We start from the raw sequence: 24,456 nt of genomic DNA on the forward strand, positions 1-24,456 counted from the left end.
TGCAGCTCTACGTAACTACATCTGCTCTAATCTGTTTGTTATATTCATACTTTGGTCCACCTCTATCTTTTTCACCACCTACACTTCCCTAAAAAACTAAGCGAGCAAGTGCTGTGTGTCTTAAGAAGTGTTCTCCCATTGTCTCTTAAAATTTTGCCAAATTACTCTCCTCTCACCAATTTGATTCAGTATGTCTTCATTTGTGATTCAATTTACCCAACTCAACTTCATCATTCTCCTCACCACATTCTATTCTCTTTCTTTCCGAGCTCAATGTCGTCCAAGTTTCACTTCCATAGCATGCCACTCTCCAGACGAAATTCCTATATCAATGTTCAAAGTGAGCAAATTTCTTTTCTTAAGAAATGCCTTCCTAGCTTGTGCTAGTCTGCATTTTATGTCCTCCTCATTTCTGCCTACTATCCACGCAACAATATTCATCTATTTCCTTCAAGACTTCGTTCCTAATCTAATATCACTTGACTTCATTCGAATGCACTCCATTAACTTTGTATTGCATTTATTTATTTTCCACCAAGACTGTGTCCACACCATTCAGCAACTTCTCCACATCCTCTGCAGTCTCAGACAGAATAACAATTTCATCGGCAAGTTTTTATTTCTTCTCCTTGAATTGCGATTCCTTTTAAAAATTTCTCGTGGATTTCCTTTTATTGCCTGTTCTATGTAAACATCTAAAAGGAGAGGCGACAAACTGCAGCCTTGGCCTCTCCTTTCTGGATTGCTGTTATTATTTTATTTCTTATAGCCTTCAATTCTTATCACTGCAGACTGATTTTTGTACAGATTATAGATAATTTTTCTTTCTCAGTATCTAATACCAATCACCTCACAATCTCAAATAGATTGGTCCCATCAACATTAATGAATGCCTTTTGGGTAGATCTACAAATGCCATATACGTAGGTAGGCTTGTCTTTCTTAATTCGATACTCAAGATGAAACGTAGAGTTAGGATTGCTTCACATGTACCTACATTTCTTCTGAAACCAAACCACTGATCTCTATACATGGATCGCTGATGGCAGGTCTCCGCTGCAGGAGAAAGTACGCAAAGTTGAGCGTGCGGTTCGCCATGTTGGTGTACCCAACCTAGAGCTCCCCTTATTGGGAAGCAATGATAATATAGTCAATTTTAAGTCGCAATTAATGGCGCATTGGAATAATTAAAAATATAGAGACATGTTCACTCAAAGCATAAGGACATTGGGATCACTGACACGTCATTCCGAGGTCAGTAAATCTCCGGGATAGCAATAAACATGAGTGTATAATAACGGCCGGCAAATATTAACTTAGGTACTGAATACATGCAATTAGCGATCGGTAACACAATACGAGTGAAAACCAGTTTCTGGAACCATTGCTGTAAATTGTATACATGTATGCCACGAAATTATGCATTTTTAAAATGATGTACCTATAAACGTAGCTCACTATACAGGCCTAGATTCGACATATCGTAATCGGTGCTTGATAATAAATTTCTGTTTCCTGTTTCCATGAAATAACGCGCATATTATCAAATTAAAATATCATTGAAGCAAATGTACACATTTATAAAACCAGCAAATATTCAAAACTTGTCAATATCACATTACCTGCAGCTTAATTTACTATTACAGACCTCTTTAATTAAATTCAGCTAGCAAAGCGATATTGATAGTCATCATCAGAAATATGTAACACAAGTTAAAAGAGTCCCAAATACCACGAATAGTATAATGGGATAGCCCCAAACACCCATCACACTTTCCCTTCTCCCACCACTCCAGTGTCTGAAACCCATAATTATTACTGATGTAAATAAGGTCTAGAATTCCTCCAGACTTCATTTTCTAAGATTGTTATAAGGTCATGTCAATTATTTCATCGAAACCGTCAGTTTAATTATGAGAAATAAAAAAAATATAAGTAAATCTTTACTTGTAGTTAATGTTCAGTAAAATTGAAAACAGCTGGCTGTACATCACTTCTAAGGTGTACAGTTTGTCCATTTCTATCAAAACAGTCTTCCTCTAGGTGATCCAAGAAGAGAACAGCTGTTTTAGAAGGCTCCCAATTCTCCCGCCTGATAATCCATGATCTTAGAAGTTCGGGTCTCGAGAAAGGAAACCTACAAAAATTAATTGCCATTTTGCTCCCGGAGTATGCGAAAAAAGATACAATAAACCTAAAACTCAAAACACTACCCTAGGAAGATTCTTATGTACAGTATAAAACTCCCCGATGAAATGATTTCTCCTTCTGCTGATCGGTTCTGTTTGTACATCCATAAGCTGAACACTGCGGTATGTTAATACCCCGTAGAATGTTTCTTCATTCATATTTCAGATAAACACATACATATTTAAATTGAATCTTGTAATCCACAAGTATACTACAAGGCAACGAACCTAAATTCGTAAAAAACACTATTATTTACTTTGCAATAACACAGCACAGAACACTCGTGGAACTACAATCAGGAGGCCTGGCATCACTGAACTAAGCATAAACAAAGCAAGCGCGCTCCTCGTGGTCTATTGCACCATGCGCTCGCCGCCATCTTACTACGCCAGTCATCTTCTATTCGGCTTACTGCTACCCAAGCTACCAGCCATCCAGGTATAGAGATCAGTGAACCAAACTGATCTTCTCCCAACTCAGCTTCAACTTGTCTTTCCATTCTTCTATAAATAATATGTGTTAAAATTTTGTAAGAGTGAGATACTAAACTACACTTGTCTGCACCTGATAGCTTGGGAATAGGTATAACAACATTCTGTCTAAAATTGGATGGCACTTCACCTGTATCATACATCTTACAGAAAATGGAATAACCTCCACATGATGGTTTCTCTTAAGGTGGTCATTAATTCAGAGGGTATGTCATCAAATCCAGGTACCCTGGTCCTATTTAGGTCTCTCAAGGATCTGTCAAATTCTGACAAGTCCGGTGATCGGGCGGGCCAGGGCAACAGTCTGACATCCTGTGATAACAAGAAGGCACGTGTTTGTGCAGCAATATATGGTAGCGCATTGTCCTGTTGAAATATGGCGTCTGGGGTGTCGTGCAGACAGGGTAATGACTACAGGTTGCAGGATGTCATTCACGTAGGTCAAAATGGTCACATGCCCGGGACACGCACTAACTGTGATTTGTGGTTGTACCCAATTGCACCCCACACCATATGGCCTTGAGTTGGCGCTGTATGTCTTGTACGAATGCAATCAATGTGATGCCTCTCCCATTGACTGCGGCGAACCATAATGCAGCCATCATTTTCAAACAAACAGAACCTGGATTCGTCCAAAAACGTTATCTGCTGCCATTCCCGTCCCCAGTGATGTCGTTCCATGCACCATTGCAGTCTAGCATGTTTATGCATATTAGTCAAAGGTATGCAAAGAAGTGGACAATGCGCCAGTAACCCAGACCGTAATAAATGGCAACGAACTGTCACTCCTGATAGTGTACGATGTGTTACATTGTTTCACTGTCGCGCCAGAGCCGAGGATGCAGATCTGTCATGCAATGCCATTTGGATGAGGTGTATATCTTCTCGGAGGGATGGCCTGGGTGGTGGGACCAGACCCATCTCGTTGTGTTCTATGGCCTTCTATGAACTATTCTGTACACACCCGCTGCACTGCCAACATACTTCGTCCCACATGAGCAGCAATTTCCAAGATGGATGCATCATGTTCTCTCATGCCAATAATGCGCCCTCTTTCAAAGTCACTCATTTGACGGAACGGTTCCCGCATATGTCTGCTCAAGTCACAATGATACATTACTTTCAGTTTATAGCAACAACGAGAGCCGCAGGCACATTTTACCAGTCGGTGATGGTGCACCGAGATATCGACGCGGACTTTGAACCTGAGGGCCAATATGGTTCAAATGCTAAAAATTTCTTCAGAATATATTAATGAACATGTCATGTGAATATGAACCTCCTATCTCTCATCTTTCAAGGTTATGGACATGGGTGTTCTTCATTCTTTAATTACCTGTATTCTTGTATTTTTGGCCTTTATCAGTCAGGTCTAATATCTCCTGACTTATCCACTGAGTCTCCCTAACTTTCCTTCAGCAGCCCTACTGAATTCATTCCTCACGTTTCCTTTAGTCCTTGTGCAACATGTTGCTTGAAAAATTTCCTCACACTGTTTTATTTCAACTTGTCTAGATTCCATCTCCTGGCATTCAACTTCAGATGTCATTTCATGACCAACACGTTGTGGTCAGAGTCCACGCCTTGCAATCCAACACCCGATTTCTGAATCTCTGCCTGATCATAATGAAGTCTATTTGATACCTTGTCCACGAGTACAGCTGCGCACCAAGTATTAGCAGGGGTGATTGTGATTAGGATCAGTGCAGAATTCAACTAGCTGACTTCCTCTTTCATTCGTTCCAGTACAAATTCTCCTACAGCATTACCTTTTCTTCCTTGGCCTACCAGTGCATTTCAGTCTCCCATCACAATTAGATTCTCATCATCTTTTACATATTGTATTAAATCATCTGTCTCTTCACATATTTCTGCATCACCTGCTGTCAGTATTGTGGTGATGTCTTTCTTAACAATAATTCGTTCACTATGCTGATCATAATAGCTTTACCTCTACCCTATTTACTTATTTAACTCCTGCCCGACAAACATACTTCATTTATACCACCTACGTCTAATTTTAGTCTCTATCTAATTTTTGCCAAGACTTGATTAGAGGTAACTGACGAACTTGGTTAGTCTTGGTAACATCCAAAAGCTTCCATGTGTACCACTGAATTGTCAGCTGTTAACCATGTTAACTTGTGTTTCTTTTCTGTAGATAATTAAACTCAAAATCTTTTTTTACCAGTATCATAGTAACCTGTGAACCATGTGACATTGCCACAGTGGTAAGCCTTGCGCATCCCAATGAAACAGATAGCCGAACTATATCTGAAGAGGTATCTGTCGAGAGACCAGACAGACTAATGGTTCATCGATAGGGGGATAGCAGCCTTTCGGAAGTTGCAAGGACGGCAGTCTGGATGATTGACTGATATGGGCTTTAAATAATATTTAACATGGCTTAGCTGTGTTGATACTGCCACATGACTGAAAGCAATGGGAAACTACAGCCATAAGTAAATTCCGATGACATGCAGCTCTCTCTGTAGAATGAATGATGTACTGATGATGGCTTCCTCCCGGGTAAAATATTACACAGGTAAAATAGTCCCCCGTTTGGATCTCCAGGTGGAGACTACACAGGAGGAGGCAATCATCATCTGTGGCAGGTTAGAAAATCTGAAGAGGGAAACTGATAGACTAAAATTAGACGTGGGTGGTATAAGTGAAGTACGTTGGTCAGGCAACCATGGGAAATGCAGGAGTTGAATAAGAAAATAGGGTAGATTCACTTCGCCGCCACTCCATGCTTGCTTGCTTTGACTCTGGGGTGTAACAATGCATGATCACAAGTCACAATACGACAAAAGAAATCTTCTCCTTCCTCCTCGTAGCAGCGCAGGAGTCTCTGACAAATTTCCTGGCGTAAAGATTTTTGTTTCTGGTTGAGGAGACAAGGAACCCACCTGGCAGACAATTTTCTAAAATGAAGTTCATCTCGGATGATTGTTTGAACACTTCCGTAACTTATTCTTATGCCTAAAACAACGAGACATTTTTATTTGCCGATCTTCACCAATGATGTCACGAATGACAACAATGTTGTCTGCAGTGATGCTTGTCCATGGTCTACTTTCATGAGGTTCATTTTCCACAGCTTCTCTTCCTGCCACAAATTTTTAGCCCACTCGTATACTCCAGTGCGAGAAACCGTTTCTTCCCCAAACCGTGCATGGAGCTGTCTCAAAATTTCAGAAGGTTTGGTGCCCTCTTTTGCGAGAAATTTAATAATGATGTGTTGCGCAACAGACGTGTGCACCTCTTATTCACTCGTGGCGTACTGAAGCAGCCTAGCCCTCCACTGTCGTTCGTGCAGACACCCCACCAACATCCTGCCTCAGAATTATTACTAACAGCAACGGTACATTCAAACTCCCATTTATATTTTATCCGCCTTCGTATTTAAACTTCCATACTTGTTCAACTTGTTCCCCAGAAATGTTCATAAGAATGTGCACATTATAAGTTCTAGTAATGGCCACTACCCTTTGTCTTACCAGATGCTGAAGACCTTCAGTACTGTCAGCATACCTCAGACTCCATCTTCTGCTACTCAGTACAGATTAAACAGCATCCTTGTGCTCTCTGTTTGATCCTCTTGGAGTTTCTAATTCTCATAGAAGCTTCTTGATGTTCCTTCACTATCTATAGCTATTATGTTCAGAATGTTAGACACAATCGAATGCTCAGGCATAATCAGTGGACACTGCTTAATTCGATATTAGATAATGCGAATAAAAGTTTATTCCCTTTCAAATTCCTTTTCTAATCAATGCACACAAAAAATTGCATTTAATTTGAATTTTCAAAGCTTAAATTTGGATAATTGGAAGTCAGGATTTTATTGCAAGTTACTTTTGTAATGGTTCCATGAATTGAAGGCTTTAAATAATTCCCAATAATTCTCTATTTATATTGCACCTTCCTAGTTAACCTTTATCTCTATGACTGTCAACGAGTATAGGATGGGAATGGCCTTGAGCACTGGAAATCTTAACCATCCCAAAGTCGTGTCGGTACGGCATGTAAGAAACCAATGCAGAAATTATTCCAGAAGAATTAGAAATGTGTACTTAGTTGTTGGTACTGATGTTGCAGTATGTGGAGATCTGACAAATGAAGAGGAGAGCCTGTACAAACCACACCTGAAGCTTTCAAATTGGTAGGATTTGCTGAAACTCAGTCAAGTGTTTATGATGTTGCGTTTCAAGCTTTAAATAAAATTCAAGATTTTGTTTATCGTGTAAAACTAAATAAACCCAAACAAACAAAAATCATTCAAATTTTGTAATCATTCAAATTTTGTAAGTAAGCAACGGGAACTTAGAATTTCCATTTGGAATTGCTAGGCGGGCATTATTTCCATTGTGGAGTTTTATCTCCCGTATGCAGTTATCAGACTGTGCTTCATAAATAAGCTTCTGATAAGTTCACCTGCATACACCCCAGCGTCAGTGGGTAGGGTCTGACACATCCCACTCTGAAGAGTCTAGTGTCAGACCTAAGACGAAACGCTGGTTAATAGAGCAAACGCCGGAAAAGCCATCCATCTAATTTTTGATCTGATTCCTGTATATAATGAAAAAACTTTGTTAGTAATCTACTGTAACACTGTTTTCGTCAAGTAATTTTAGAATTTCAGGGTGAGTATCATCTGGACCTGCTGCTCTTCCAGTTTTTAATAAAATTACGTCCCTCTACAAAATTTCAGGAGCAGGCTCTGTACTTATTACGCCTAATGGAGAAACGGACTTTGCATGTGGTTCTTCCTCTTCACTGGAAATCAGTCTATTTGCTGCGTTCAGTAGTCGAGTGAATGGTTGAGTTCTGAAGTTACCTTCTTATGCAAATTAAACACATCATGTTTGCTTTGCAGGTTCTCAATTTCTTGACACCTCTCCTCCATCCAAGATTCCTTAGTTTACCCAATTTTTTTTTCGTACAATCTTCCTTATATCCTTGTATGTCCCTTAATCAACATTCTTGTATTTCCAGTGTAAGACCATTAGGTATAATATTGCTTAGCTGATTCAGTTCTCATTTCCAGAGTTGAGTTCTGTGCAGATGTGATTGATCCTTTCAGCTGTTGCCAAAGATCATCATTTTCATTTTCCTCCTTGGACGTTTCCGACCTCTTGCCAAGTTGTCCGCCTGCACTTGCTGAAGGTCACTGCTAAGAAGGTTTGTTAGTTTTATACATTTCACTGAACTGCTCAGTGCAGTTAAGTTTATTTTCCTTTTTGCTCTCTTAAGAATTTTCTTCAATCTGAAGGAAACTTGTGCCGCTAGTAGATTATGATCTGATTCTGTGTCCGAACCTGGGTTCGTTTTTACCCCATGTATGCCATTTCTGTATCTCTTATCTACTAGGATAGAGTCGATTTGATTTTTGACAAAAAGATTTGGATCATCCTGAGGTGATTTCCACATATACAGTCTTCCAGGAGGAAAGTGAAAACAGGTATCAAAGACAAACATGTTCTCCTCTTGGCATTCCATGAATAAGTCTCTTCTATCATTACTATCTCCACGCTGAAATTCTCCAATAATATCTTCAGCTCTTCCTTTTCCAACTCTTGCATTTAAGTCACCCACGATTATTGTTATTTCATGCTTACTGATGTGAGATCATAGATACCTTACTTCGAAATAGAATCTCTGCGTCAGACTTATCAGCTGTTATATGTTTATGGTTCTGCCTTCAGCTGTCTTAGCATAACTCAATCAGAAAAGGATAGGAAGTTTATGACAGATTTATTTACTCGTTTGTCTGCTAATATTCCTACTCCATTAGGATGTTGAAGTAACTCAATCCAGGCCATCTAACTTTGTTGATTCCAAGAACATTCAGGGTTATTCTTTCAGTTTGTTGAACTGTATTATGTACATACTTCTGATCGTTAAGATGTGTCTATTAGAAGTATGTTTGGAGTATTGATTATTCATTGGGGGGATTCTTAGCACCCCTTGAGCATTTGTATTATTTTGTATCACCGTGATGGTTTCCAGTGGTAGTTTTTCGTTGCTTTCCACTCACATACACTGACTCAGCTGTGCCGATAGTGAGCCTCAAGCCTCACTTCAGTAATAGTAGCACTGCCGCCACTGAGAGTCCACTACCCTCCCTTAGGGTGTCAGGTTACGCTTGGATAACAAGCCCGCAGCAAACATCACACTTAAAACAAGGTATAATTCTCACTTCACAAAATTTTGCACATACTAAGTCATAAAAAAATATGAAAATGGTTTGTTCCGAGAAACAGAATAAAGATATATATTCAAAAAGAACAGCATTCGCATGGCTGGACTGTATGAATCATACGATCAAGACAGTACTAACCGATATTAATATACAACATAACTACTTTTCCTGCAATTATTATATGGAGTAACCAATCACCCTCCTACTCAGCGTAATATTTGGACCCCAGATCTCTCTTTATTGCAATATTACTATCAATCCGGATCCCAGGAAAAAACATGTACATCAGCAGGTAATGTAAACAATCAAGTTATCGGTGGATGATGAGGAGTGGAATAACATACATTTGGCATGAACCGACAGAAGTTGTTCCGTTGATGACACTGTAAAAGCAACTAGCAATGATGCAACTTTACTGCAAAATGAAAGCTGTAGACTGCCAACAGCCATTCACAGACGTTCAGAATTTGTGGACTCTCCATGTACCATGTATATGTCCATAAGCCACCTGCACATTTAAAAAAAAACTCCTCAAATTTCAAAAGATAACATTTTTGCACAACCCAAAAGTCAACAGAAAACAATCTTTATTTATTAAAGAAGAGTTTTTCTGTATACTGCTTTTTTTTTTTTTTTATGGCGCCCAGTAATGACGACGTTGTGTTTTATCCTCCGAGTAAATTAACTGTAAAATGTGACGAAAAGTGCGGAAAATGTCGAAGATTAGTGAAAAATGGAATGATGTGTGATTCATGTGATCGATGGTGGCATTATAAGTGCGGAAATTGCCCCAGAGACGTAAAAACTAATGAAAATGTTGACTGGATTTGTGAGCAGTGTGTTCGGAATGATGATGTTGGCGACGGCGTTGACGAAGCACCGAAAACAATCGATGAGGAATATAAAAGTGCATTAGAAATTATAAACATTCTAAAAAAGACAATGAGACTCTTAAAGTTGAAAATCGAGAATTAAAAGAAAGACTGCGATCGCTAGAATTTGGGACTGACCATTCTTCGAGTGATATACCGGTACCAGTAACAAACTCGAGCACGTGGTGTCAAGTAGTTCGTGGATGGCCGGCTAAGAAGAAATCTACAACTGAATTTCTGGAAATAAACATCAGAAATAGGTTTTCTGCCCTAAATAATTTAATTCCGGAAGAAAGTGATCATGCGCATGAAACCAAATCATCGCGATCCGCTGCCTTTGCCGTGCCGAGTTTAAAATTTAGGCCTAGAATTCACATTCAAGACCCAGTTAGGCCTAAATCAGCGAAGGTAGCTGTGTTTGGTGATAGCCAAGGAAGGGGAATTGCAGGAATGATTAACGACGAGAATATAGCAGCAACCGGAGAAATATATCCAGGAGCTTCTATCAGCAGTGTTCTGGAAAACGTAGAAGCAGCAACTAGGAACTTCGGGAGCGGTGATGCAGTGCTTATCATCGGTGGGACGTACGACGTAGCTCACGACGCCGCCAAGAATGTAAGATCACAACTTAAACATACACTAGGGAAGTTGACCCACACTAACGTCTTTGTAGTGAACGTGCCCCACAGGCATGATCTGAGTAGAGACTCGTGTGTGAACATTGAAGTGGACAAGGTCAATACAGATATTGTTAAAATTTGTAAACATTTTTGGAATACTCAGGTTATTGAATGCAGCAGTTTTGAGAGATACTGTTATACAAAACATGGCCTCCATCTAAACAATTCAGGTAAACGAAAGATAGCGAATATTGTTCTAGATTTTATTAATCTCAAGATATGTACTGTAAAACAGGCAACTCCCTTGAGTTATAATACTGACCAGGAAAACTAGTAGAAAGAGCCAGCTGTACTTCAAGCTGGCTCAGTCAACTAGAAAAAGAAACTCAGGATAGTAAGGAATTTCAAGTTACCCAATTGCAACAGTCAAGTTTTAGGGAGGAAGGGGGTCTGAGATTGCTCTTGGTAAACTGTCAAAGTGTAGTAAATAAACAATTAAAATTCGGTACATTGATGGAATCTTATGAGACTGATGTGGTGATAGGAGTGGAATCGTGGTTGAAAGAAGGGGTGGGTAATAGAGAAGTATTTCCAGAAGGGTACACAGTCTATCGTAAAGACCGAGGAGATAAAAAGGGAGGGGGGGATGTTTATTCTGGTGAAGGAAACTTACTGTTCACATGAATGGTTTACCGATGAAAGGGATGAAATATTAGGGATAAAATTAGTTTGTGATAATATGAAGGAGGTGGGAATTATAGGAACATACAGGCCTGGAAGAGAGGAAAGAGACATGGAAATCTTTGAGAAAATAATAGATTATACTCATAAAAACAATAATAATGATATGGTAATAATTGGGGGAGATCTAAATTTGCCTGAAGTTGAATGGAATGGAGCTGGAAGTGAACCCCATGAATAGATACTGGCAAATAAGTTAATTTGGGAGGGAGGATTTACACAAGTAGTACAAGAACCGACTCGTCTCAATAACTTACTAGATGTATTCTTGGTTAAACCATGGGAAATTGTTGATAAAACTGAGGTAATTGAAGGAATAGGAGACCATAAGGCTGTAATAATGGATGTAGGACTCGTACCAAAAAGGCTTAATAAGAGGGTTACACAAGACAAGAAATTGTACAGAAAAACTAAAGTTGATGAATTTGGGACTTACCTTAAATCACAATTCAGTTGTTGGATAAGTGAAGGGAGTAACGTGGATACACTTTGGACTAAATTTAAAGGAATCATTTGGGAAGGAGAGAAGAGATTTGTACCTGTTAGGAAGGGTAAAATGACCTCAGACCCTGTTTATTATACAAGGGAAATAAGAAACTTAAAAACAAAATGTAGAATAGTAAACAGGAAAATCAAAGAGGGTAGGGAGAGTAGAGAAACTAGAAAACAGCTAATGAGGGAACTGAATAGAGTGAAAAAGGAAGCAAAAGAGAATTATATGAATGGCATACTTCAAGAGGGTAAAGACCACAAAGGGAAATGGAAAAAGCTGTATTCATATATCAGGAATCAAAAAGGAAAAGGAATCCAAATTCCTACAATGGTGGAAGAAGGGGGTGAACACTATTTAACAGATACTGAGAAAGCAAACCTATTTAGTAGGGAATTTAGAGATTCAGTAGATGATTGTCAAGAGTTGGAAACCGAAACAGAAGATAGAGAGGGAGAGAGACAGAGGGAAACAAGAAGCTTCTCATTCACAAATGAAGATATTTTCAGAGAAATCCAACTGCTTCAGCAAGGAAAAGCAGCAGAAAGGGATCAAATTACTGGGGAGGTATTAAAGACAATGGGGTGGTACATAGTGCCTTATTTAAAATTTCTCTTTGACTATGTCATAAACAATAGTGTAATACCAAAGGAATGGAAGGAATCTATAATAATACCAATTTATAAAGGAAAGGGTGATAAAAGGAAACCAGAGAATTACAGACCAATCAGCCTGACCAGTATAGTTTGTAAAATACTGGAGAGTTTAATATCGAAGTACATCAGAGGGATATGTGATGATAAAAATTGGTTCATGAGGAGCCAGTATGGATTTAAAAAGAAATTTTCTTGTGAGGCACAACTGGTGGGATTTCAGCAGGACATATCAGATCAATTGGATTCAGGAGGTCAGTTAGATTGCATAGCCATCTTTCCAAAGCCTTTGATAGAGTGGAACATGGAATATTATTAAAGAAATTGGAGGGAATAGGATTGGACGTAAGGGTTACATGTTGGATAAAAACATTTCTAAATTCAAGGGTTCAGAAAGTCAAAGTAGGAAATAATGTATCTCAGGAAGAGAAAGTCTGGAAGGGAATTGCACAGGGTAGTATAATCGGTCCGTTACTTTTCTTAATATATGCAAATGATTTAGGGAACAATATAACATCAAGAATAAGATTGTATACAGATGACATAATTGTTTATAGGGAAATAAACAACATTGAGGATTGTTCAGAATTACAAAGGGACCTTGAAAGTATCCAACAATGGGTGAAGAAGATAATATGAAGGTTAATTGAGGCAAATCAACTGTTACAACTTTTACAAACAGGAGTTTTAAAACTGATTTTGAATATACTTTGGATGAGGTAGTTATCCCAAAAATGGCAAGTGCAAATACTTAGGTGTGAGATTTGAAAGTAATCTGCACTGGAAGGGTCATGTTGACAACATTGTTGGGAAAGCATACAGATCGTTACATGTCATAATGAGGCTACTTAAAGGATGCAACAAAGAATTAAAAGAAAAAAAGTTACTTGAGTATGGTTCGTCCATTATTGGAATATGCAAACAGTGTTTGGGATCCTCGCCAAGAATACCAAATAAAAGAAACAGATAGTGTGCAGAGGAAAGCAGCAAGATTTGTAACAGGGGATTTCAGGAGAAAGAGTAGTGTATCAGAAATGTTAAAGGAACTAGGGTGGGAAACTTTAAGTAAGAGAAGGGAGAAAACTAGACTTATAGGATTATATTTGAGCCTATACAAGAGAAGAAGCATGGGGAGATATCCCTGAGAGGCTTCAGTTGGAAAATAATTATATCGGCAGGACTGACCACAAATATAAAATTAGAAGGAATTTTAGCAGAAGCGATTGGGGTAAATTTTCATTCATTGGGAAGGGTGTGAAGGTGTGGAACAGTTTACCAGGGGTAGTGTTTGATCCTTTCCAAAATCTGTACAGATATTCAAGAAGAGAATATACAGCAACAGAGAAAATAAATGAAGTGTTAGAGGGCATTCGACCAGTGCAGGTTATTGTAAATTAAAAAAATGTGTGTGAATAAATTAATTCCATCCCCTGGTCTAAGGAGTTTGGACAGCCAAAGTAGGGGACTGCCTGTAGGGGTGAAGTGCAGTGGGGACTTCGAGGGCCCTGGGACCGCTATGGTAGCTGTGAAGGCCCTTCAGGAACTCTGAAAAGTGGTGGCAAAAGGGGCTCTGGTTAAGATGCAGCAGGTCGTTATGCTACTTAGGTTCCAGAATGGGTAAAAAAAAAAAGTTAATAAGTAAATAAATGCAATGTAAATATTAATCTTATACCAGTTGTATAGTATCATTTGAAGTAATTCCACATACTGTAAATCAGTTGACTATATTTGAAAGTAGTACAGGAGATATTATAAGTAGAATTTTGTAAACAATATAAATTTATTAAGGATGAGCTGTGTGTTTAATAGAAAACATTGTTAGCGTAAATTGTATAATATTGTATTATAGAAAAATTTTCTTCTCTTGTTAATTTAATATTTAGTGCTTGACAATAATGTATTTTAGTGTACTATTTGCCACCGAGGTAAACACCTTATTTGCAAAGAAAGAGATTTTGATTTGATTTGAATTTAAAAAGAATGGTATTTCTGTATTGGCCGTGTCCACAGTAACAAGGAGATGCACTTTTTAATAATTTTCAGTCATTTCTGTTTGTCTGGACGGGCATCACAAGAAAATGGCTGAAGAGAATTTAATAAAAATTGGCATGTAAAGTCGGGGAATGAGGCACTACAATCTATTCACACTGAATGAAATGGTAGTTTAGGGCAAAGCCAAAATTTAATTCTCAAATATTTATGTTATTAATGGTCCTATAGATAGATAGAATTAAATTTCCGATCATTTATTTTTACTATACCGGCTACAACAAAGATATTCATGATTTGGATTTTTGTTGCTAAATCAATATCAAGGTCGAACCACGAGAAAATGCATAACAGAATTTAATGAAAATCAGTATGTAATGTCTGGGAATGAGGAGATATAGTATAGGGCAGGGCCTCTCAGGGTGCATTGCGTGGTGCAGGATACAAAATACGACTTTGCTAGGTTGACCAGAGTGCAGGCCCCCACTCCTCGATTTGGAGCAATAGTGCTGTTCTTCTCTTCCCCTACGCCTGTCTCCCCCTTCCTCACTTGCTCCGTTGCGCTCCAAATCGGAGCCAAGTCGAGCTTAGCCGAGTCACCCTGGGACGAAGCGCTGGTCCTAGCAGAGCCGAGTGGGACCGATGCACAGTGCACAGGACCTCTGCGCCTCAGTTTGCACACGTGAGATTTTGGGCGTTTGAGGCGCCCTGGTATAGGGTATAAATAATTTCTATTTACGCTGGATGAAACTGTAGTTTAGGGGAAGGATATTTTCTACATACTTATGTTATTGGTCCTAACAGAAAGTACCGTAACAAAAGTTATAGAGAATACAAGTTCCAATCATTTATGTGTTATACAGTTTTATCGTACCGACTATGATTTAGAGTTTTGTTGCTTAGTCCATATAAACGGCAAGAGTTGCTAATCGTGTGAACTGGCGATGGTTTTTGTCAGGATTGTCTTAAGGTGTAAAACCACATGGTCATAGTCTATATTGACAAGGAAAAATGTGATAATTATTTTTAAAATGAGAAAAATCTTAAAGGAACAATCACCTGAAGAACAAGACAAGAGGGAGTCATGAAAGAAGGAAGATCCCAGGGCTTACAATATCGACAATAACATTACATTGACCACGGTTTTGCTGCCACGTCCCGAGCCTGCTTGAATATTGGCGGGAAGTAGCTTTGTTGCGTCAACGACGGGTACTGCAGCTTGTTCTAAATAACTTCAGTTGTAGGAATTGCGAGAGTTGGAAAAATGTTTTTGAGATGTGTGTTTAATAATTTAGACGCCTTTAACCCCAGTACTTTTGAGCGCATTTTAATGAACTTTAAGCTAATAAAAAAATTATACAGCCCCAACATCCAGTCACTAGTTATTAAAAACTGGGCAAGAACAGTAAAAAACAATACAGCATCAAACGCACAGTGTACTTGTAATGCCAAACACAGAGGACGTTACGAATATGAAGCAGCAAACTTTAATTACTACAACAGTAGTCAGGAAAATTACTCATAACAATGGGAGATTAATAGTTTTAGGAAAACCTATGGTTCAATATCCAATAACATTGTCTGCCTGGACACTTTTCACCAAAGCCTGACCATATGTGTTACAAGTTATTAAGACCATTATTGATAAAATGCTGGCCACTAGTTCCGTTCCTCAGAAACTTAAAGTAGGAACAACTGTTCTGACATACAAATGAAAAAGAGACACAAAAATGATCTGTCCTCTAGGAGACCTGCGACAAATATATTTGGTCATTCGCACTCCTAGGTGGAGCATTGAAGAGAGAAGAACCACACGAGTACTTCATTAATATCAGTTATAACATTTTAACAATTATTAGAAGAGTGGACACAGGTTTTTCACAAAATAAAAAACAAAATTAAGTAAATAAATAAGTTAATGAATTACATAATTAAAAGTGTGATTAGTAGAATCTGAAGTCTGAAGTGGTATGTTCTACTGTTTTCTTTTTTCCAGGTATTTTCCAAATTAGTTTTGATAGACTGAAGACATCTCACGGGAAGAATTGGTTCACTGATGCTGTTACACGAAACTTACATACTCGACCTGACGATGCTCTTCGAGAACAACTCCCAAGACCTGGTAAATGAAGTTGATGACGATGATTGCATCCCATATTTGAGTTGCCATTGATGCTTTCACAGCCCGTACTTATAGACATGATACTGAAACGTAAAGAATTTCACCTTATTTTCTTGACACGGCATAAACCCAAAAGCCTATACAGTATCATGTCTATAAGTATTTTAATCGCTATGGAAACTGTGCATACTCCATTAAAGGGCTGTTCTTTGGAGCCCAAGGAACTATCTACAAAAAAGATCGGAATTTTTACAACTCGACAAAGAAAATATTTTGTTGAAGACCCTTGCAGAAGACACCATAGCAGACTCTGTGGGTATAATACAACACCTGTTAATTTTATATATTTAAAAGTCTGTAATGTTTCATGTTTTAATGTCAAGTATGTACAGAAATGGATGGTAGGGTGTTTTATTTATTTAGCGTATGGCCCATACAATCAAGTTGACTTCAGATATAAATTATATACATATTTACATAACAAGAAAACAATGAACAAGAAAAGGCTCCCTACAACTGAATGTCGAAATCACTGATCCACTGTATTGCTTCTGGAGTTGCCATCAGGAAATCCACTTCGCTGCCTGTGTATGCCCACGTTTCACACTCTCTGACAATATGATGTATGGTTTGTCGTGCAGCTCTACAGTCACACGCGGGTGTCGGCAACTTGTTCCATTTAAACAGCATGTCTCTGCACCTGCCATGGCCTGTTCTTATTCTGTTCAGAGCAGACCATGTTTTACGTGGTAGTTGGAATCCACTTGGAAGTTTGGCATTCGAGAACATACTGTGCAGGTGCGTCTCCGTTGCTGCTTCCCACCGTCTTTTCCACTCTGTACTTGGGTTGTAGCTTCTAGCAACCATGTCTAAGGCATTACATAAAGTTGGATGGCGTGAACGTAATCTGTTTTGGTTGATAGTTCCTAGATCTTCACGTACAGGTAGATCGGGGTTCCTTAAGATTTTATTGAATTCCTTGATAAGAGCGGTGGATTTGCGTAAATCAGATGGCATTATTCCAGATAGAAGCAGGAGCCAATGAGTTGGTGTAGATCGAATTGTGCCAGTTATTATGCGCATAGTGGAATTGAATTCAGTATCAATGAGTTTTGTGTGATGACTGTTCATCCATACTGGAGCACAGTACTCAGCACTTGAATATACCAAGCCTAAAGCTGAAAACCGTAAAACGCTTGCCGAAGAACCCCAGGTAGTTCCACAAAGCTTATGAATGATGATGTTACGTAATTTCAGTTTCTGGTAGGGTGTGCTCTGTCATGAGGCATCTTGAACAAAATCAAGCAGCTTCACTTATAGCCATAATAAATGTATTTCATCTTACATTACAAGTACAGTCTCGCTCAACCGACCTTCGCGTATCCGACATTCCGTGTTATCCGAAACTGGTAGGCTTCATTTGAACTTTAGGTGGAGGTAATTATGGGACACCCGGTGTGGAGGGTGCGACCGTGGGACAAGCACTGGCAGTCATACTGTAGGACCGGACTATTTTCAAGGACAGGTGCCGCGAGTTTTCAATCATTGTTCAGTAGTGTATTGGTTGGGTGCGGATGTTATAGTTCTCATATCCTCTGAAAGTATGGTGAGTAAATGGAAGAAAGTGATTATTTCTGTGGAATACAAGTCGAGTGGGTTAAAGAGACTGGACAAAGGGGAAACCAAACTCTTCAAAAAGTGGTTTTAGGTTATGGTGTTGGATGTGTTACAGTGGGAGACTGGAAACATAAGAGGGAAGAAATTGAAAAGTGGTGCTCTACCAGAGCAACAATAATGCACTGAAAAATAGAAAAAAACAATGAAAAATGTGAGTAGGAAAAAGTAAGTGAAGCACTATTTCTTCGGTTCACTCAAAACCGAGAAAAAGGCCTGTCAATATCTGGCCCCATTCTGCAATAAATGGCGATGTATTTCCAGAAGGAGTTTAATGAAGGGGACCCTATTTTTACTGCCAGTGCTGGGTAGCTTGATCGGTGGGAAAAACGGTATGGCATTGGGCAGCTTAATATCTGTGGATAAAAACTGTCAGCTAAATCCTATGAGCTTGTGGAATTTTAAAAGGAATTTCAAGAAATAGTTCTTGCTGAAGGATTAACCAGTGATCAGATTTTTAATTGTGATTAGACAGGGCTGAATTTCAAGATGCTGCCATCAAAACTCTCGCAGCCCAAGCCAAGACGTCTGCACATGGCTACAAGTGTAGTAAGGAAGGAGTTACTGTTCTTGCCTGTAGTAATATTACTGGGAAGTTAAAAGCACAATTGCTTATGATCGGTAAAGCAAAGAAGCCTAGTACGTTTAAAAACATTTCTGTTAATGTTCCTGCTCATGTTCCTCCCTCCTAACATGACGTCATTATGCCGCCAATGGACCAAGGTGTGCTGGAAACATTGAAGAGGAAATATCGGCCGAAACTCCTTTCATCCATGATAGAGAAAATGGACAATGGCAGTGACATGACAGAAAAGTTAAAACGAAACAACATGAAAGACGTAGCATACTGGATAACGCAGTCTTGGGAAGAAGTTGAAACAACGGCATTAGAAAGTCTTGGAACATATTGTTGAGTGAGGTTGAACGTCGAGAGGAAGTGGTACAAGAAGACATGGAAAACATTCCCTTACTAAATTCCACTCCTGGCTGTGAGGATGCTACGACTCAAGATGTGAGTAAGTGCTGTGTACAAGATCAGCTGTTTGAACTAACTGACCGTGATATTATTGGTTTTGTGAATGCTAACGAAAATGAGGATGATGAAGAAGAAGAACGAGGCATTGTAGAACAAAAGGAGAAAACGATGACTCTCAGTGAAGGATTATCGTCGATGACAGGATCTCACACCAAGAAAACGTGAATCAGCAGGCAAGCAGACATTGTTGACAAGTTTCTTTTCGTAAGACATTTGGAATGTTTTTGTTCAATACTGCATCTACTGTATAAGTGAACTGATAAGTCAATAAATAGAGTACCGTAAAACATGGTTTTAGTTCATTTTCAAAGTTATTCTGTATTATCCGACATAGGTTGGATAATCAAGACTCTACTGTATATTCTGTGCTTGGTTCTACTTACACTTCCAGCAGGAGCAACAACACACTTAATTTTACAGCCATCATCCAGTTCCAAAGATGGGAAGATCATTGATCTTTTAGGCCATAGGACATCTGTGATATCTTGAAGCTGAAATTGAAATAATATTTTAACATTCTAAACTGAAAAGGAAAATAACCAAAAGGTGGAAGTAAAAAGGTACATTCTAAACTGAAAAGGAAAATAACCAAAAGGTGGAAGTAAAAAGGTACAACAAAGACATAACAACCAAAATTCTACTTACTCTTTTAATTACAGTGGTACTTGGGTAATTCCAACTTCTATAATTCAAAATCATCTTTAATTTGAATATTTTGCTTGGTCCCTAGCATTTTGTATGTAAACACTGTTATAAAAAACATGGGTATTTCAAATTTTATTTTGGTATATTCAAATTTTTTACCTCAATGATACAGCACAGTATTTCACAACTCATGTTTTCTCAACAACAGGCGAGACTGTGTTGGAATGGGCTGAAGGTGGGAAAATTCTGTCTCCTTAACCCTCAAAGCCACCTGTGAGGACAGTGTCCTTTCTTCCTACCCATCCCGCCCCTCCTGAATACTCCTTCTGCCTTGTTTTAAACTGACTGTTGCATCACAGAGTCAAGCGGTCAAGTATGCTTAGTGATTACGGCGCCATTATGAGAGACTGCATTGTTTGAGCATTTCTACTTGATCTTTTGTTGAGTGTGGATCGTGTGACAATGTCCTTGTCAGGACCTAAGACGTACAAATCAATAACTTCAGCCGAAAAGGTAGCAGCGGTTAGGGAAGTAGAAAAAGGTCTAAAGAAGAAATCTGAAATTACTAACGAGTTCAGAATCCCACTTAACACGCTATCGACTTATTTGAAAATTAAAAGACAAAATTTTGAGCAGTGGAACTGCCAGTGGCAAAGGCCGGAAAAGGACAAGAGAACCGGACACCCCAGATGTAGACAACTGTGTTTTGAAATGGTTCAAGCAGGCACGAGACAAGAAAATTCTGATCAGTGGAACTATTTTACGAGGAAAGGCTGAACAGTTTACCTCTGAATTGGGGAACATGATTTCAAAGCCAGCACAGGGCGGCTGGATGGTTTCAAGGAATGGAACAAAATTTCTTTTAATCTGTTTGTGGCGAAGGCGCGGCGAAGCTGAAGAATACAAGAAAAATCTGCAAGAGGTGATGGGACATGGAGCCTAAAAACATTTTCAATGTTGAAGTGCACACCAGACTAGCATTTAAAGACGAAAAATGCCATGGAGGAAAGCTTAGCAAAGAAAGGGTTACACTGCTGGTTGGGTCTGAAAAACTGGCTCTGTTAATGATTGAAAAATCCGCTATCCTCGATGTTTCAAAACTGTAAAAACAAAACCATATGAGTATGCATCCAGCGGAAGAACTTGGATGACAAGCAACGTTTTCGAGAAGTGGCTACTAAAATTAGATGAAAAGTGTCCCAAAGAAAAACTGAAGGTTACTCTCTTCATTGATAACTGCACTGCTCACTACAGCATGGCATCTGTTGTTCCAGCCTATGGACCAGGGCATAGTAAAACATCCTCAACACCTTTACTTGGTTGAGAATATTCTCACAGAGGACTGTAACACACTTAAAATTAAACTTGACGAGAATGTGTAAGCGGGCATGGGATCAGGTAACAGCCGAAACAATCACAAACTCTTTCAAGAAAGCTGGTTTCTTAATAAAAGACAAGGAGAGTGTCGACGAGGCTGAATGAAGCGCAGCTGAGAGGAAATAGTGTTCGTTCGTATCTTCTCTGAAGAATTTGTCAATGTTGATGTGTGTAACAAGCTCACTGATGCGGACATAATCACCGAGGTAATCAGCAACTCCTACCAAGCTGCAGACAGCGCGTCGAGTGGGCTGAGGCAGCCAATTACGTCAATCAACTCAGGTTATTTTTTGAAAATCAGAAGGATGTAAGTTAAGTGATTCTATTTTTCACTCACTAAATCATCTGGATTCATATATCATGGGGGAGAAAATTAAATCAAGAATGCAAACTATGACCTCTGACTTTTTTTAATACAGAGCAAATGTGATTTCTAATGGCGTTAAGACTAACATGTAAGGTGATTTCTTTCCCGCCTGATACGACATCTGTTGTTGTAAAATCTAATGTTTTATAACTTTTCTGTTTAATTCAAATTCTTTGATGGTCCCTAGGGGTAAGAATTATCCACGTTCTGCTGTACTAACGACAAGAGAGATATTTCAAATCGGTTCTTCTTTAATCTAGTTCAGAGCTTGTTGAGAAGCTGTGATGTACAATGCTCTTATAAATAAGCGTCAGTCGCAAAGAAAATATGCAGGTCTCAATTTTTCATCCTCCTCCTTTCCCCTTATCCAGATCCTGCTCCATCTTCCTCTCTCCTTGCACTGCCTCCCTCTCGCTCTCTTTCCCTCCAACTTCATCTCCATCATCTGCTTTGGTATTCTTTTCTCATTCATGCTCTTTACATGTCCTATCAATTCTCTCATTTAGGTTTTCTATTCAAACTTCCTTCCTAACATCTTCATTTCTCACTCTGTCTTAAGTATTTCATTTCACTGGCCTGAATTCTACTCTCCTCCTCCTTGTCACTGTCCAGGTCAATATGGGGAGCCTGTTAACCCCTAGAGGGCACGTCCCTGGGGGACCCCACAATTCAGTAGGACAACCCAGTTCCTGGGACACCCTTCCTTCGGGGGTCACAAATATAGAGGGCCCAAGCCCAGGGTATGGGTGAAGACCCCAATGGCATCAGTGGTGGAGAAGGTGGACTTCGGTACGGCATCGGTGGAGAAGAGGGAAACTTGTAGCATCTGTACTCCAGAGGAATAACACCCGGCAGTAGGTACAAAATGGGGACAGAAAGAGTTACCACAACGCTAGTGAAAAAGGAAGATGGGGAACTGTTAATACAGCCAGAAGAGATAAAGAGAAGATGGAAGGAGTATTTTGATAAGCTATTGAATATGAACAACTGTACAGGGGAGAGAGAAGCAATACAGTGTGAGGACTCAACAACACAGGATGATATAACAATGCGGGAGTTGGATTTTTTTAGCGGTACAAAAGATGAAGATGGGAAAAGCAACAGGGATGGATAAAATCATTGTGGAAATGATAAAGGCTGCTGGACCTGTTGGTATGCAGTGGTGGTACCAACTACTGAAGTGTACCAGAAGACTGGAAAAAAGGGATAATAATACCAGTGTTTAAGAAAGGGGACAAGAGTTTATGGTAACTATAGGGGAATCATACTTATATCGCAGGTAGTTAAAATACTGGAAAGGATATTAGAAAGAAGAATGAGAAGAAAGATTGAAGGACAGTTACAAGAGCTGCAATATGGCTTCAGGAGTGGAAGATCTACAGTGGACCCAATCTTTAGCACGAGATAGCTGATGGAAAAGAACTGGGAATATGGAAAGGATTTGGTCATGACTTTCCTAGATATAGAAAAGGTATGTGACAGTATACCCAGAGAGAAGGTTTGGGAAACCATGGTAAAAAAAGAGACTCCTAAGAGAAATGTTAGAAATGGTGCAAGCAATGTACATCTGTGTTAGCAGAGTACTGACCCCCGTTGGAAAGACAGAAGGGTTTAGGAATAAGATTGGACTAAGACAGGGGAGTGTGCTGTCACCTCTTTTGTTTATTATGGTCATGGACAAAATTGTAAAGGATTCAAAGGAGGCCTATGGAGATAAAGAGATGCAGATGATGATGTGATGTGGGGAAAGGACAGCAATGAAGTACAACACGAAAACATTGACAAGAATGATATGAAAATCAGTACAGAGAAAAGCTCGACTATGGTGATATCGAGAGGGGAAAGAGCGCTGTGAAAATTGGAAGTCAGAGTCTGGAAATTATGGACAGCTTTAAATACCTAGGAAGTGAATTTATGCAAAATGCTCGGGTGCACATGGAGATTAGCAGGAGGGTACAGCAGAGAAATGCATTCTACCAAAGTGTAAGAAAACTTGTTTGGAGCAAAGGAGGAGCAAGGAAAATAAAGAGATAATGTACAAAATGTACTATGTACACGTACTGACTTCTGCAGCTGAGACCTGGACTTTGACTAGCAGGCAAGAGAGTAGAATTCAAGCCAGTGAGATGAAATTCCTAAGAAGTATGATAGGAAAGACAAGGAAGGACAGAGTGAGAAATGAAGATGTTAGGAAGGACGTTGGGATAGGAAAGCTAAATGAGAGTTCAAAAGAATAAACTAAGGTGGTTTGGACATGTAAAGAGGATGGAAGAGGATAGAATTTCAAAGTGCGAGGGCAAGAGAGCAAGAGGAAGACCTAGAGCAAGGTGCATTGAATCAGTGAAGAGCAGCATAAGAAGACTAAATTTACACTGGGATAAGATTGTGGAAGAGGAATGGTGGAAGGAAAGAGAAAGATGGAGAAGTGCCATAAATACGCCAACCCAGCAGGAGCTGGATAAGGGGGAAATTATGATGATGATGAATACATTTTATCTCTTTACACTTTCTTATTCCAGACAAGGTAGAACGCATATTTATTTCTAAATATTAAAAAGCAATCTTGACATTATTTCCTCTACCTTTATCCTGGAAGTAGTGCACACGATGGACACTCAGAGAGTGATATGTAGCTCAGATGCTGCAATACGTATTAACCATCGTGACAAAAGTGCCATCTATGCATGTCAGCCTCCAGGTTCAAACGTGACAGAGGTAGTCACGTCCGTTCAACACTTCATGTCATACGATGTTTGCACATAAAAGATTTCTGGTGGCACATTTGTCAGCCATAGATCGTCAACAGTGTAGCTGAGGCCACATACGCCACATGCGTTTGACCGTCTATTCTCCAGTTTTACTATCGACAAGATGAGAGAGAAGCAGCTCAAGGTAGGCGAAGCAACCAGAAAGGATGGTATTTACCCAGAATTTTTTAAGTACTGTGGTACAATTTCTTAGTTGTCATTTTACTTGAAGGA

General features: G+C 39.2%; 1 protein-coding gene across 2 annotated transcripts in view; it reads right to left on the reverse strand.

Moving 5' to 3' along the window:
• The window catches only part of AspRS-m (aspartyl-tRNA synthetase, mitochondrial), a 348,037-nt gene that overhangs the window by 129,898 nt on the left and 193,683 nt on the right, over nucleotides 1–24,456 (reverse strand). For both annotated transcript variants that reach the window (XM_067151851.2, XM_068228690.1), the window contains exon 9: nucleotides 19,470–19,577. In XM_067151851.2, the coding sequence (XP_067007952.2) occupies nucleotides 19,470–19,577 (108 nt within the window). The remainder of the gene's footprint in view (nucleotides 1–19,469; nucleotides 19,578–24,456) is intronic.

Source organism: Anabrus simplex, chromosome 7 (assembly GCF_040414725.1).
Source record: "Anabrus simplex isolate iqAnaSimp1 chromosome 7, ASM4041472v1, whole genome shotgun sequence".
NCBI classification, from domain to species: domain Eukaryota; kingdom Metazoa; phylum Arthropoda; class Insecta; order Orthoptera; family Tettigoniidae; genus Anabrus; species Anabrus simplex.